Source organism: Rhipicephalus microplus, chromosome 7, assembly GCF_043290135.1.
Source record: "Rhipicephalus microplus isolate Deutch F79 chromosome 7, USDA_Rmic, whole genome shotgun sequence".
Lineage (NCBI taxonomy): Eukaryota > Metazoa > Arthropoda > Arachnida > Ixodida > Ixodidae > Rhipicephalus > Rhipicephalus microplus.
The window spans coordinates 129,959,097-129,976,285 of record NC_134706.1 but is presented as its reverse complement, the minus strand read 5'-3'; the positions used below and the strand labels follow the sequence as shown (position 1 = coordinate 129,976,285).

The 17,189-nt window shown below is 45.0% G+C and overlaps 1 protein-coding gene across 1 annotated transcript in view; it reads right to left on the bottom strand.

The window, feature by feature from the left end:
• LOC142767625 (guanylate cyclase 32E-like) overlaps positions 1-17,189 on the bottom strand; it is a 353,448-nt gene that overhangs the window by 142,615 nt on the left and 193,644 nt on the right. The window contains exon 2 of the mRNA XM_075869693.1: positions 1,318-1,622. Within this exon, the coding sequence (XP_075725808.1) occupies positions 1,318-1,619 (302 nt within the window). The 5' untranslated portion in view covers positions 1,620-1,622. The remainder of the gene's footprint in view (positions 1-1,317; positions 1,623-17,189) is intronic.

The following is a 17,189-nucleotide window of genomic DNA, read 5'->3' as shown; positions in this document are numbered from 1 at the left end:
TGCCTATAGGCGGCTCATCGGGAGTGGCATCAAGTTATGAAGTAACCTTTCACGTCTGCCAAAAAGAAATTATAGTAAAGTTAATTCAACAGTTCGTACCAGTGTTGCGGAGTTTCCACGCCGAAATTTGAATGATTCCGGAATTTATTCAACCTCGGTATCAAATGCGAATAAAATGGGTACAAGGCATGGCGAAACCGAATGAGAATCAAATTATGTGTCTTTTGAAGGGTATAGATTGCGAACGGAATTATGTCTTTTTTCTGAAAAGAGAGCGTAGCTTCGTCTACATGCTGTTTTTTTTTTCAAACTTCAAACATTAGCAAGTCTGATGCTTAAATACAACAATAAAGCAGTATTTTTAAAATGGCTGGGCTGATTACAAGCATGGTACACGTATACGCAACATGCCTGTTACAATTACCTCCTCATAACTTTATATACGGAAATACATAAATTTGTAATTATAGGCTGTTTTGTTCCGCAGTTTAGTTCTATTCTCCACGTAACAGCGGTTCTTATGCTATTGGCGTATGTCGTGCGGATCCATGGTGGTGGCATACATATGCCCTTCTTCCCTTAAAACTTATGATATTCTGTTCCCTCTGCTGCCTGCTATCTCAGTCGCCGTCACCGATTCGGGCACATACTCTAAAAAGCGCTTCTGTAAGTTGTGAGATGTATATTGACTTTGGCGCCATGCTTTTGTTCACTGCATGCTTTCGAATATCAGCTTGCGCATCATCGCACCTCATACCACCCCTCCTCACTTTTTTGCAATACTGCCCCTGAAACTATCAAAATGCTTTTCGAACGTTGAGAAATCACAGGAATGGAATTGAACTGTATGCTCATTAGGGGAGTGGGAATGGGCAATTTTTCTATTCCGATGAATTGAAGGGAATGGGAATGCGTCAAGTTATGAAATCTTAATAGAACAGAGTCGCCAATTTGGCAACACTAGTTCACACTGCTTTTTTTATGTTTTGTTCCTTTCCCAGTGGGTGTTTCTTGCAAGTACATTCACAAAAATAATAACTTGAGTTCTGAGTGATTCGATTATCACAGATATTTCCCCGTTTTTTTTTTTCAAATTCTTTTCAGAACGTTTTCAGCCATACTAAACGTAAGCTTATCGACTGCTATGTCGATATTTCTGAAGTACTACAGCGTTCTAACGACTCAAAACAATGGCTGCGATGACAGGCACACTTTTTCCTGATAGTCAGGAACCCACAATTTGTTTTCTTAACATCTGACGAACTTCCACATCCTGTTGTACACATTTTCGACAAGTGCAGCGCACCTATTCCTTACCTGTCATCCCTATTGATGTGGGATACGGCCAGGGGCACCGCACCGGATACCATTTTTCCGAGCATGCGGCTGTTGTTGAAGGTGCCGAGGAAAGCGATTGCCACCTCGGGCCGGTCGTCGGTCACATTCTCCTGGGACTCGGACTTGTTGCAGGGCAGAAGGAAGCCCAGACTGCTCGCCGTGCTCGTGCGCAATGCGTCGGGGCTGCTCAGCACTCCCCAAGCGAGAGAAGCAGCGGGAAGCAGCAGCGTTATCTTCACAAGCAGTAGCAGCAGCAGCACCGCTGGATGATGGTGCGCCATGCACTACAAAAAATACAATGGTATGAGTGCATCGAAAGATTATGACACCGAAAAAATCGCATACTTCTCCTCGTAAAGGAAACACTGAGCAGTGTACGCATCAGCTATTGGTTGACTGCGTGTTTTGTAAAGAGGTTCTCTTTATTTATCAGCGCAGACGTTCATAGTTGTGTTTTGTACATGATTAACTTCAAGCTACAAAGTCTACAGACCTATTGACTTTACGGACCTCAAGGGTCTGCTTGCCGGCGCTAGAGTCTCGTTTAAGCTTCACGAGCTCTCAACTTCGATTGTTTCCGGCGCTGCTGAGCTGCAGCCGCTTCGCGAGCCCTAATCTCCACCGCACTCATGCTCATGTCTCAATTCGTACTACTGCGTTTTGTCTGTGTAGAGAGACGATTGAATCCTTTACTTATACAGTGCAGTGCAGTGCCTCCAGCAGTCTCCACTCATACCAGAGCGTGGCGCTCAGCTGTGTCCCCAACTGGGAGATGGAAACAAGTGCATTTTTCTTCCTAAACAATCACTATATGTATACCAGAGCATTCACCGAAGTGGAGCGAGGTGAGCGCTCTACTAAAGATAAATCTAGTGGGTGCTCCGAGTACTAGGGGCGGTATGGCGCAATGGTGTACAGACCTCGTTCATAAGCTGTTTTGCATCTATGACTACGGCCGGACTGGAAAGGTGCGCGAGTGCTTCCGTCTTACGGCCTCCACAATTGAGCTGACCGCAATGGCAGAGCGTTTCTCCGCACTTACCGCCCCTGGTCACCGCTAAACGTTCAGCGACCCCGCCGTTGTTTAGTCCATTTCGCTTGCTGCTGCTGAGAAGGACGTGAGCAAGCACGCTCACGTCTACTTTTGCGCATCCGCTAATCGCTGTCGCGAACGCAACGACTACACGACAAAGTCGCAGGGACAACACGGCAATGCGGTGAGAAGTGAGCATACCCATTGGGGAGCCCGTAAGGGAGATTGCTAGCACGCCTTTACAGTCCGTCCGTGCGAAAAAACCGCAGGTTTCCTCAATCGTTCACCAGAAACGACGTGAAGCCAAAGTCCCCTTTTCTTTTTTTTTTCGTCTCAGTCGGTTTATATATCTTATTTTGCTCCCTTTTCGAAAACTTTCTGCACCTAACGTGTCTTGAACCCCTTCAGACTTGTATTATGATGTACAATCTACGTATCTCTCAAATTCGCATACCTGATTGCAAGCCACCGAGTATAACACATCGGGAAAGAAAACATAGAAGCATGTTATTTCATATCAATCTCACTAATTATTTCTACTTACAATGTAATTGAATACTTGATTTTTCTGTAGGTATTTATGTTCTATTTTGACATAAAATAATAAAGGCATAGACTGGAGACAAACGTAGTCTTGGTTACATTGAATTCGAGAAAAGAAAACCAATACATTGACGTTAGTTGTGGAATGCACCTCGTCAAACTATTTATCGAACACCATAGCGCCTTGACTAGATTCATTGGCTATAGTCAAACGCAGTTCTCTGAGGTTAAGTGAAGAGATGTTCACTTTTAAAAAGTTTCAACTCATTTATGAGTGATATCTATTGCCCTTTGTTGACATAAACTTGACACAACTATAGGATACACAAGTAGCACACGCAAACGTTACAACCACCGCTAAAGAAGTTACACTGCCTCCATGATCAGTCCTCTTTTAACCAAGTGAAGAAGTCTTGTGTCATCACGTGGCGTAATGTTATGTGAACTCACACTGACATCATTATGGCGTGACCAATTTTCACGTTTCATGAGGAATCGAAGGCTTTTTTCCTAATGATCTACGTTAGCTTTGTCTAATATATGCCGCCTTCGCATGATGCGATGTATACGAACAATATATTGGAACCAATATGACAATGCGTCGCGTCTTGGTCGGTTCAGTACAAACTTTCCTTAACAAACACTGGGTTGATGAAGAATTTCTTTGACTGCTTGCCTTAAACAGCTAAGAAAATAGAATTCGTGAGGGGCACGATGAAGACAGGTAATGACGCCTAAACCTTCACTGGAGCTACATTTCTTATTGAATAATTTTGGCATTTTCACATTAACATCTTCCCCTCAACTTCTATTTTGTTGTTTTTTTTTTTTGGGGGGGGGGGCACCTCGACGGTGATGCGTTGGATCCAATGCGCGTATGAGCTGTGTAGCTTGGAAAGAAGGCAATGCACAGTCTACCGTGTCACTATTCTAGAATGTTATTCTCGCACACCGCACCCAAACGCAGAAATATCAATGAAATTCAGAAAAAGTTAATTATGGAGCTCGAGTGAAGTGAAGCTTAAAAAAGTCACAACTTTTTTTGTAAATGAGTCTCTACCACGCATTGTCTTCATGTAATTTGTTTTTTTTTCTTCCATTCCCGTTTTTTGCCCACTGCTTGAAGTAATTATTATATAATGCGGGTCGGCGACCATACACGACTGCAGCTCGAAGCAACCGCTTTATTCCATAAATAGAAGCCATCGTGCATTCAGGGCTAGGTGGTCTTCAAGCGAAGGAGTTTAGAACAATGTCGCTGTTGTGGGCGTTCACCTTTTCCTACAACAAAGCAGCTAAGGGTGAAGCTTGCCGTGTGTCGTCCATAAGAAATGATTATTATGAACCGACAAGAGCTCAATCACAACCCAAACACTCGGTACAGATGGTTACTCAAAGAGTCGGAACGCGCAGCCACTAATCGGTGTTGCTCACTCTCATGTTTTTTTTTTCTTCTCCTCTTAGTAGAACAGTACACTTTGTTGGGGGATTTGCCCAATTTCTGTAGCACGCAAGCATTAGAAAAGTTTTACTGCCGACATGTCATGGTCAGAGTTTCCCTCAGGCGCAAAAAAAAGAAAAGAAAGAGCTAGGAAGACGCGGACTAAATTAACACGTCTTCAGAGTTCTCAGGCTGAATGCGAAATAAATAGGTATAGCGAGAAAGAAGAAGACGACGAGTTCTTGCTTCTGTGCGCTAGATCAAACTTCATGTTCTACCGGCGTTTCCTTGATCGTTGAAGTCATCGCTCGTTCATAATTAATCGTCGTAAGAGATTTGGTGGAGGTGTAATAGATAATCACATGAACAGGTAACTTTGTAAGCGTGACGATGCGCTGTCATATTCGAACACGAACTTTATTTTAAAATGGTCTCAACACGGGTAAGTCCCATGACTTGATTACAGAGAACTTTCCTGCATTATTAGTAATATTATAATGTAACCTTAATAAGGAAAAGAACAATTCAATTTTGGTTTCGTATTCTGAAAGAAATCACACGCTAAGTAATTTCAAAAAAAGTATTTGCATTCACCGGCCGGCTAGCGAAGCCGGCCGGTGAATGGAAAAACGCAGTTGAATTTTGTTAATTTGTTCCGGGATTCTATATGCTGCTCCAAAGCGAATCACAAAATATATAGGAAATATAGCACAACACGCTAACAGAAAAAAAGCCAGGGCACCGTTTAGAATTATAACGTAGTTGTAAGCACCAAATTGCCGAAAACACTGCTGTGGCCACAACAGCGGACAGCATGTCTGTAAAATGAGGCAAAGCTTCATAATCGAGTACTATGATCAGCTGTGTCTGGGGATTACAGAAGGTGGAAATGAAAGCTACAACTTATGAGGAAAAAGCTTCAACCTATGTGCTAGAAGCACCAAAAAAAGATATGTTGCTGAAAACTATTACGGGAAGAAAAGTTATAGACTTGTACAAGTGAAAAATAATTCTGGAGCTTTCACACAATAGCTAAAGGCAGTAGAAAATATTTTGAAATCAAGTAAGATAACTCGTAGCATCGACGAAACAATGCATGATGCTTACGATGCTTCGGCACAAATACATATTTTAAGCAGACGACGCTTCTACTAAAATGGGGAGGCTGTTAAGAGTAACTGGTTTAAAAAAAAAGCCAACATATTTTCATCTCCACCAGAGCAAGTGACGGCTAAATATGAGAGATAAAGATTTTCAAACTAGTAATATGCCAAAGAAACGCAGATGTAAGTGTCCCCAAGCGGGACAGCTTCAGGTCATTTATTTATTTCTTAAACAGCTAGTCAAACATCTCGCTAGTACTACACTACAAAGAGGGTGATCAATGTAAATCATTTTTGAATTATTACATCAAAGCAGGGTCATTGCTTTCTGCAAAAGTGAATGCATGGGATCAGAAAAATGTCGCCAGCCTAGCTGCAGTAACGTAGTTCATGTGCATAAAACAATGACAACTTATATAAAAATAAAAGCTTTTGAATATGGTTGAAGAAGTATATGCTTGTCATGTAGAAACTGGTCAGACCAAGTGACTATAAAGATGATTTAGTTGCACTTATTCAGCGCAAATAGATTTTATTACCTCAGAAGAGCCCTTTACGGACAGCTTTCTTGTCATTTCTTTTTTTGTGTGGGGGGAGGGGGGTTAGGGTTGCTCCTATTGTTGTGCAACAGGGGATTGCGACGAGATATTTTTAGGCACGAGGCATGTGTTCAAGACGAGGCCACGGATGACGGCCTTGTGGGGATATCCAAGACAAATGAGTCAAGACATGCTCACGCACGGGAATAAACGAAACGGAACAAATAAAGATGATGAACACTAAGAAAACGATAGCACAATAAATTACGAACACAGCGAACCGAAGTAGAAACGGAGAGGCACCAGTCTGTGGTATGCTTCCCTTTTTTTCTGTTCTTTCCTTTTTTGTACGATGAACTTGCATTTTTCCTAGAAAGCCAACTAGCCCAGCAGTCTGTTCTACTAAATGATGACCACAAGACGCTATTTCTTTGGCCCGTAATATTTCTGTGGTTCTCTTACGTCTTTTTTTTTAATTTGTGTAGTTGTTGTTGGCTAATACTTAGAAACAGGAGGAGGAGAAAAGAACTTTATTCAGAGTCCGGCGAGTAGATGGGGTGGGCGAATGGCCCCACCTAGGTTACGGCCAGGAGTCTTTGAATCCTTGAATGAGTAGAATTATTACTGGATGACGACCATTAAAACACAGGAAATCACGTTAAGGTACTCGCCATGCCCACGCACTATTGGTGGCGTGCCGGGGAGTCAAAGATGGCTTCGGGAGGATGATCAACCCGTGCACTCACAAGAAAAACATAGCATGCATGGACGTACGCCCCGTGCCGCTTTCACCGGATAAACTCTTGAACGTCAAATGAATGTACATCGAAACAAAGTACTTTCCCAAATGATATGAACTGCTAAATGTCCGCCACCTCATTTTTTCCCACACAGCGAAGGGGGGTAGAGACAGCTGATTGACCATGCATTGACGACGCGCTGTGTAATCCTGCGCGTGCTACACTAAACTGCGCAAACTCGAATTGACGTATGAACTGAACGGCAGTGTGAGATAATTTGTGCCGAGCCTGTCTGACGCATTCGCCGCTGTAGTGGGCCATAGCGAATAGCGCGCCGTCGCAGCTGCGCGGCGAGTGAATGTTTGACGTACAGCGATTGTTTGTTAACATATTACGCCGTATAGTCATTACTTGCGCTGTAAGCAGCATGGAGTTGTTTTTCAACAAAACATAAGCATTTAACTCCCCATTATTAGCGCTTGTGAGACGGCCATGATCAGACTCAAATAGTGTGCAATTCACTGCAGTCGAATGTTGCAGGTTAAATCAGCACGATGGCCCCAAAGATATCGAAACTAATGCATGCGTACGCTTTCCACAACGTCAAAATTCTAAACATTTGTCGAACAACAACGTAATTCGGACGATACCGACGATGGGCAGGAGAACTTAGTGGAGAGTCGGGGACAATTGTTGTAACTGCATGTTTCCTTGCTCCACTGTAATTGGGGTACATGCAATGAACAAAAAAAATCTATATTTTTATTTTGAGGTCGCTAAAGGATAGTATACACAACATGCAATCAAAGTGACTTACGAGCGTGGAAAAAACAATAATGCATGAGCGAACGTGAAGTGACACTCACTGTTCGTCAGTTAGCAGCAGATCATTCATCGTTTCTTTCACTCTCGGTGATTTCTACGTTCAGTCAAAATACCTTGACGTCAAGATAGGTTTTTGAACACCACTACTGAGAGTAGTCTGAGGAATTCTCTCCGCTGAACGACTTCGATTACACCGACAACGTGTCACTCACAACGCAGAACACTAACACGACGTGAGTCACCACGTTCTTCTGGGCTCTGAGAAAAACATGCGCAGACACCCGGCAAGAAGAGAATTGCCTAAGGCGCATGTGCTGACATCTGTCAAAGAACATAAAAATCAAGCGGCGTAGCGTTGGCCAAGGCTTGGTAGAGCAAGTTGCGAGCCTAAATACTTTCCGTATGTAATGAATGTTATGGGATTCATGCACTACAAACGCACTGACGAATGCTATACGCCGTAAGACAAGGGGAGTTTCCACTGCAATGTTCTGACGATAACAATTTACTATTCAACAATCTCGCAAAGCATATATGTGTACTCTGCGTGCTATAATATAACGCGCGAGTTGCCACATATTTTCATGAAATCTTTTAGTACCGCAAAAACTAACCGAATTTATTGCGTGTCGGACGGTCTGGTATATTCACTTATCTACGAAACATACGAAGTCGTTTGTGTTGGTTTCTTGCTGACGCGTTAACACTGAGGCTAGCGCTACCAAGCAACCTCTTGGTTGCGCCAACCTCGGTGACTTACCCCTGGTGACTTACCCCCGTATTCGCAAACACTCCTTCAGTCAAGGGCTCTCCTCGACTAGAAAAAGTTCGGGTCACCAAGTCACTGCACATTGGCAATAATCTGCACCAATTCTTGAGAAGCACAGCGTCAATTTCGGTCGAGCAGTGGCGCAATGCTCAACTCAGTCAAGGGAAGGAAGGAATTTGAATCAACGAGCGTTTCTGAGTGCGGGAATTAACCTCCAATAAACTTTTCCTTGAATTTGATGGTCTCTAAAAAACCAAGAACGTTACGCGCAGCGAGTTTAACACGGCAAACTTTTCAATTCAGATAGTGAGCAAAGTGCATGCTTCTGCTACTATTTTTTTGGTAAGCACCAAATTCGAGGCAATTTTGATTGGAGATTACGTCCCCAATACTCGTCTCTGTAAATTATTTATTCAGAAAAAAATATCTTTGTATTTATGATTAACCTGCGAGGTTTCCCTCCCCAATTCAAAAGAGTGCGCGCGTGCCGCTCCTTTATTCCGGCCGTGGAGGTAGCTACCAGCTACTACTACTACTACGTACATGGCAGACGCACAACCCACGGCTTAAGGAGCTTCACCGCTATAAACTCGTTGGAGAAGGACACACATTGAGCACTATCTGACAAGAAAACGTTGCCACGTTCAACTCGCTTGGCGTAACCTCAATGGTTTTAGCAAGGTTTAGTGAGGGTTGGGCCACAGTGCCATAAACTAGTGGCGGTGAAAGGTGGGAACTAGACACGAAGCGCAGGCCGTAAGAGAGCGCGCGCGTGCCGCACCTCTAGTCCGGCCGTGTCACATCTCGTTTAATTCTCGGAATGTCCACTGGATGGCGGTAGTTCTATATAATGAATATATGACGAAAATTTGTGACATGGTGGTACTTGGAGTGTTCACTAGATGGGCGGACGAATGGACAGACGAACGGACGGACGCACAGACATACAGATGCACGGACGCAAGGATGAACGGTTGCACGGATGGACGCATGGACAGATACACGGACGCACAGAGGGACGGTTGCACGGACGGAGACACAGAAGAACGGACGAACAGACAGATGTACGCACGGACGGTCGCACAGACGGATGCACGGACTGACGGAAGCAAGAACAAACGGATGGACCAAGGCGCGAACGGACTGACGGGCGCTTCACCCCACTCATCATTATGCGCTTCGTGGATATGCTGTGCTTTCTTTTGTCACCGCGTTTTTTACTAACACCAGCCTAAGAAGAGTACCGGCATTCTTACTGTCCTGTCATTTTCTACTGTCCGCTATGTCTAAATTTTTTTTCCTCACTCTGATTAGATGATTCGATATATAGGGTTTAACGTCCAAAAACCGCCATATCATTATGAGAGACGTCGTAGTTAGGCCGCCAAAATTTCGACCACCTGGGGCTCTTTAACGTGCACTCATATCTGAGCACACGGGCCTACAGCGTTTTCGCCTCCGTCGAAAACACAGCCGTCGCAGCCGGGAATCGATCCCACGATGTGCGGGTCAGTAGCCGAGAACCTCAGCCACTATAGACTACCGCGGCGGGGCTTCTCACTCTGGACAATGTCATTTTGGATGTTCCCATAAGGCCAACTCTCGCTTTATATAGTTTTTGAACGAGGCCTATTTCTGTGGGAGCTGTCAGCACCATTTCATTCGTAGAACACATTCCTCACTGTGGTTCTGCAGCGTGCATGTGGTAACTGGAAGGCTTCACCAAACATTCAAACCTCATTATGCACAGGGGCCAGCTATTTAGAGTACTGGTGCAATGTTTTTTTTTTCTTGAACTTCAGCTTTGGTTGGCAGCCAGTATATTATATCACCGGCTTAATTCATTCTTACGTTCACGCGCAATGGCAGCAAAGAGAAACAAAAAAAGAAGCACACTATTTCTTCAATCAACTTTTCCGTCTGCTACTTTGAATTTTCCGTTTCGAAATGCCGTTGAACAATTGCGAGAATCCTGGTGTAAAACGTGGCATTGAAATTTCGGTTTAGCGATTCAGCCCCCATCAAAAAGCAGTTCACTGTTCATGCACTTGACGCCTAGTGACAGCTACTGATGAGAATTATCAGCCCCGTAGACAAATGTCCTCACAGGCTTAACGATGTTTGTAGAAAAGTCAAAGTTCCATGGCGTTCCTACCATTCGCCTGAAGTTGTTCTTTTTTTTTCTTACCACAATGAGCCTTGGGTTCCACGAAAACCATGAAATAGCTACACCAAGAAGGAAAAGTCCGAGAAAAAAAAATCACGGACCACTTGTGAAGCTTTTGTTCCTGCGATGTTGCAATGATTTTCTTGCAATGACGGTTTGCGAAACCCCGAACTCAACACAATCTTGAACTGTTTTTTGGCCTTTGTTTTGTGCGTGCGCATCAGTGGTAATTTATGATGTCTTTCTCACCTCAGAATAGACTAAAAATTCACAATTCAGTGCTGCGGAATGCAATACGCATACATGCAAGCATTTTTACTCCAATGTTGTCTTCCACTGGAAATGCTGTACTCACTAGTTTAAGATGCTAGCTGCGTCAGTTGGAACTGTATTCTTGATGCAGTATCAGCGCTTAGCAAAGGTAGGAAAAACAGATATAGAAAAACAGTAACTATGGTTCAGCAGCTGTTTTAAAATCACCGTTTTATTGTTTATTTTTATTACTATTGTTATTAGGCGCTGCAGGTGCATCAAACTTTGCTGATGTTACACTTGATTAAGGAGGTGCGGAAGTGGTCTGTCGTGAAAAGCGGCAATTATTAGGCCCGTGTATTCGAATCGCCCTTAACAGGCGATTCCATGTCTGACGTGTGCGTTAAAGGAACCCACAACCGATATTTATGGTGCCCGTTTTCTTGAGTGCAACGGAAAGCTTACTGGTCTGAGCTTGTGATCATGGAATGGTAATGCGAAAACACCGTAGAACATTTATAACCAGAATTTCTTGGATTGCGGCAATTATACAGTCTTAAAAAGACATGCTGCAAAGAGAGGAGGTGACTGTGATAGCGATGATATGCCAGTCTAACGCCAGCAGTGATGAAAAGTGAAGACCTAAGTAAAAGCACGTAATGTTGTGTTTGTCAAGCCTGCAGTCTCGCCACGATTACTTTATTGCGTGCTAAATTATTATACAAGAGCTACAGCGATTTCCAGAGGCTTCTTATGCAAGGACTTTTGGTCGTGCACAAATTGTTTTTTTTTTACTTTAGCCAAGTCGATCTAAGCCAAGTCTTCGAAAACAAAACGCACGCCTTTACAATTGATTGATAAGTCACGCACAGTATTTCACGTGCGGCCGTAGTTGGACGGCTTCGATTAGTGAACACTGGACAACTTGTGTGATTTAGAGGACGAAGTTTTGTGGCTCGCGTGAGAGCGTAAAATTTGGGCTCCTATCGAGTATAGCACCAGAGCGAAATGTTTCGACAGTCGAGAGTGGTAGCGACCAATACGACGGACCGCCACCATCGCCACCACCAGCAGCACTCATGAAGCAATTCTCTACAGAACAGTAGGCCGACGGTGTTTCGCGCGCTGCGGCGATCGCATTCAAAAGCTCGCGCGCTTCTTGAACGCGCCCGACGCGACAGGAATCGAGCTACTCTGGAAACGCCGTGTGGCCACGCGCATGCGCAACTGCACCCGTTTCCCTGAGGAGGCCTCGAAAGCAGTGCCACTCTTGATGCTGCATACTTCTTTCACCTTGTAAGCCACAAGAAAACAAACACAAATGAACAATAACATACATCTTCGAAATTTAAGCTCTTATTCGGGTGCGCTTTAAATGATCACAGCAAAGTAATTAGTACTTCATAATAGTGTTTCATGGCTCTGGCGCTAGGGGCGCGACATACTGATTTTGGTTACTTTTGAACCGATTTAAAAATATAAATCCGACTCAGACCATGAAAAGTATGCTTTCACCGGTTACCGTAATTCACGCTTTTTTATTTTCCACCGAAATCTTATCACCCGTTCAGGCCAGTTGGCGGTCTCTTTAAGCATCGGCGATGCATCGGAACAAAGAGGCAGGATTCATGGGAAGCCACAGTTAAGCTGTTTTTTTTTCTTCTGTTTTGAAATATGCCCGTGTTTTAGTGGCAGGCTTGTGCACGAGCCCTGTAGATAAAAGGTCGAAATTTAACTATAGATTTCAAGCAAGTACGTTTCACTTTTAACTGAATAAGGGCGCGCCCACAAACGTGGAAACTAGAACAGGAAATCATACAGACCAAGAGCGCCTCTACGTGTGTCCGCGTCTGTGTGCGCGCCCTTATTCAGGTAAAAGATGAACGAATACCAACTAGCCAACTATCCGTGCTACTACGTTTCATTTCCACAGAACGTGTAATGGCGTTCTCGCACCCTAGTCCTGATTTAACCTAGAGCCTTGCCGTAAATATGACACTAACCAGGTTATTGCATTTATTAAGGTCGAAGGCTCAAAATGACCGTCGGCGTCGAGCACGAGTGACGCGAAAAATTCCCACACGATGACATCGCTGCATCGCGTCACAATGACATCACAGGTATCCGAAACTTGCAACGTCCTTATGACGTACCTGCAACGTCACGTGACGTCATGTCAGATGATGTCGTCACATGACATCGAAACTTAGCCGGCAAATCAGAGTAAGGCCAGCGCCGATTGTGGAGGTAGGGGGGAAACAGCGTGCGGCGCAAATGACTTCCGGAGGGTGGCTCTGGGGAGGACCTATTCGACTGAGAAAAAAACAAAAACCTTATCCCCGATAGGGACCGTGGGGTCATGCGGACCACGACGGTTGTGTAGCGTGAGCAGACGGTGTTTTTCAATGAAAAAACTTGCAGACGCTGCCTGCGTCGACTTAGCGAGACGCCGCGGGAGGAATGCCTAGAAAAAAAGGGAAGTGAGCGTAAATTAGCGAAAGCTCCATGCGTCGCTGTTCCGAGGCAGAAGAAAGGAGCGTAAGAGAGGAAAAAGAGCGAGTGGGACGCGCACGTGCAATGGGGTAGCAAGGACAAGCAGTTGGTAGGAGAGGGTACTCTGGCGCTGCGGTCATTCAGCGACTAGTACACGGATTTTTGTTGTCTTCGTACTTGCGGGTGGCTAATTGCACATGTGTTGCACATGTGGCTCCGCTGATTTCTGTGCTTAGGTTTAGTTTTGAAGGAAAGAAAGAACCTTTTAAGTGTGAATACACTTTATAAGTGACCCCAAACCATCCACCGCCGTCGGCGGCGTCCGCAGTCTTCTCTCTATCTTTAAAAGAAAGAGGACTTGGCGGGCCGCAGCGCGACGCTCTACCGAATAAGCCACGAACGCGACGCTGATATCGGTGTCAGTAACGCGCCTTATACCCCCTCCCCCTTCGCTCGCTCCTCCGCTCTCCTCGCTCGCTGCAGCTGCGCGCGCACCCCTCTCTCTCGCGCGCCCGCCTTCTCTCTCAGTCTCCCGTCGAGAGCGGGTCGTGCGATGGATGTCGTGGAGGCAACGCTACCATCAACAACGAATGCATACAACCGAATGCCAGCACTGCACCCGCCGTTGGAGGTGACGGTACCGCGGTGGTTTCGCCGACGTTGGAAGACAAGGCGGCGCTGCGAAGGGCTCACGAGGCCGAGTGCAAGCGGGCGAAGCGTGCAGCGGATGCCGAACTGCGCGCTCGCGAGGCCGAGGACAAGCGGGTGAAGCGTGCAGAGGATGCCGAACTTCGCGCTCGCGAGGCCGAAATGAGGCGTCAGCATCGAGCCGCGAACGCGGCCCAAGAAGCGGAACGACAACGCAAGCGTCAGGCAGAGAAGGGCGATGAGGGCCGGCGTCAAGACGCCGCTCGCAATCGTCAACGGCGAGTGGACGTTCCCGAAGCCGTTCCAGCCAGTGAACGTGCCGCGCGGGAGAGGGTGCGAGCCCTGGACTTTGCTCGTCCGGACGGGTCGTGAAGTGTAAATAAATAATACCTCGTATATAATGTATCTGTGTACAAATGCTTCAAGACAAACAACACTTAAATTCATTAATTACACTTTAATCATCATCATCAGTAATACATTTCCCAAGCATTTCCCCGAGGGTGAACATGGTTAAGTGCGAATGCACGGGGTGATGCTATGAGGGGGAGTAAAGTTAAAATCCGTTGGCATTCGCCAGTGAGTTAACGTAAACTCCTTCATGTGTTCAAATTGCGATTCCCAGGAACCATTACACCATAAAGGCACCATAGTGTGATTAATAAATATAATAGTGCGAATTAATAAATACCCCTCATAGCATCACCCTGTGCATTCGCACTTAACCATGTTCACCCTCGGGGAAATGCTTGGGAATTTTTAAGCATTGTGACGCGGTTTGAAATAGTAAACCTGAAATATTAACGCGGTGAAGTGCAACCGCTGAACTTTCGATGATTTTTGTTTCGTGATGAAACAGCTTCAAGCCACACGAACCCACACGGAGCTAGAAATACGGAGATTAGACAAATCTGTGTACTACTCATCATTCCCCCGCTCGCTGAAGTGCCATGCGTTGCAGCTACCATAGACACTAGCACCAGAGGTCCCTTTAGTGGATATATAGGAAACTCTGTGGGAGAAAACTAGAGAAAATAGCACGCTTCTGTTGATTAGAGGGAAGGAGGAGAGTTTAGTATGCGTAGTGTGAGTGTGAACGCCGTACGCGAGAGACAACCGTGAAAAGGACACACTCCGCAAATAAAAGAAGGTGGTTTTCGCTTTGCAGTCATTTTAGGTGAATGCAGAGGACACTCTGGGACTCTTGAAGGCCCGCCGCCGCACCTCAGTAGCTATGATGTTGCGGAGTCGAGCAACGAGTTCGAGAACTGGATCACGTTTAGCCTATTGCCTATCGCGTTTCTGTACAAAGAAATCGAAGTCGTACAAAACAGAAAATGATTCACAAGAGTGTAAGCTTGGACTAGTTGGTGCGTAGTCATATTTGCAAGATGTTTCAGCGCGCGAACAAAGGAAAAAGGACAGCGTAGACAGAAAGACTTTCTTTCTGTCTACCCTGTCCTTTTTCCTTTGTTCGTGCGCTGAAACATCTTGCAAAAGAGAAAAGGGTTGGATATATTGTATATTTCGATATAAAAGTGCTAAAACTTGCCCCGGTGGTGTGTTGGGTATGGCGATTGACTTGCTATCATGCCCAATATGTTTTCCTAGGTTACGCTTATGCCCTCAGTGGTTATGCTGGCCACTACGGGGTCTCAAGGCAATACGTACAGTAATGTTTGCGCCTCTTGTAATGAGTGGCCGGCTTTAAACCACGAAGTCGTTTGCATGTTCCGTACCATTATTGACGGGCAGTCAGGATCGCATTACTGGAGACTAGACGTGCAAACTCCCGTTATTGGGACGGCTCACTGCTCTCCCAAGTCGAAACCTAAGAACTCAAAACCGTTAAACGCTTTTTCTAAACACAAAGTACTTTAGGTTGTCAAAATTTACGGAGCGCTCCACCACAGCGTCTCTCATAACAATATCGTGGTTTGGATGTTGATCCCCATCAGGTGATATTATAAAAATGCGTTTAGGGATTTATCTTATTTGAACGTGAATTTAGGTGTGCAAGTTGACATTATGGTATACCTTCAAAATAATGGAAGGAAGTTGGCTTTGTAAAAATATACGGGGAAGTTTATTCCTTCTTTTGCTTTTTCGTGGTTCGCAATTTGCGGCATGGGTTACGCGCTGGGGCGAGTCGTACGTATGTTATGATTGTGAACAGCACGTGGCCATTTTCTACACAAATATCTGTGTAACCGCGCCTAAACATCTTCCTACTCCCCAGGAGCCAAAATCTTGTAGGCTGTCTTGGCTGTAATGCACGTCTTGTTTTTACAGCAGTCTGCTAGGGTATAGGCAAATTTTATTTTGAAGCGAGTTGGTGGGGGGGGTTCAATTAACATTGATGTCTAAATTTTCCATGAAGCAAAATTTATGTTTGTTGAGCATTCGCCATCTACATTTATGTAGATGAGGTTGTATCTAGTTGATGTTCTTGATGTTAGAGATGTAGATAATGTGAATATGTGCATGGTCAACATTCATGAACATCATGCTAGAGAGGAAGATAGCCGCCAAAATACCAACTACGCCTATGTTACTTGTCGTTCCTCTTGAGGTACGATAAACGTAGCTGCGAGGATCGAATTTATTCGTCCTCTCCAGTTCCGCAGAAAACAGTGGATTCTTCCATCTTACGTCAGCCAGCGCATTAGCAAAGAGAGCACAGACTCGCGGAGAAGCGAACGGCGATTGCGTAATACCTACAGAGAGGCTGACGGCGAGGAATCGAACGAGAGCACATGATGGGACCAGTAATCTCTATTACTTCCGCGCGGGGCCCTCTTAATCACACCACTTGCTCTCCAAAACTCGCGCAGGAAAGGCGAAATCTCGCAAAAAAGAAATAAAAAAGGAAATATTTAGTGAGTGAAAGCCAAATTCTTTGGAAAACGAATGCTGATTGGGCGAGTTGGTTTGTCGTACTAGAACTTGTATAGCGCGTCCCTTAAATGAGGCAGAAGACCAACCTGCCTAAAAAAGCAGTGCTCGCTCCTTTCTATTAGCTGTCTCGGCCCTTCCTTCATTCGCGTTATGCGATGCATCAGTTCACGCAGCCATAGCCGTGTCCCCTGCATTGACGTTAAAACCTGTCCTGTTCGAAGAATCATTCAATTGTTCTATATGTAGTAAGGTTTGACAGTCATATACGAAAGTACTCGTGTACTGTCCATTAGATTTGTGTTAAAGAAGCCCGGGTACTCGAAGTTTATACGGAGGGGCACACTACTTATCACGCCACGATCAGATCAACATTTGTACACTTACAGCTTAACAATGAATA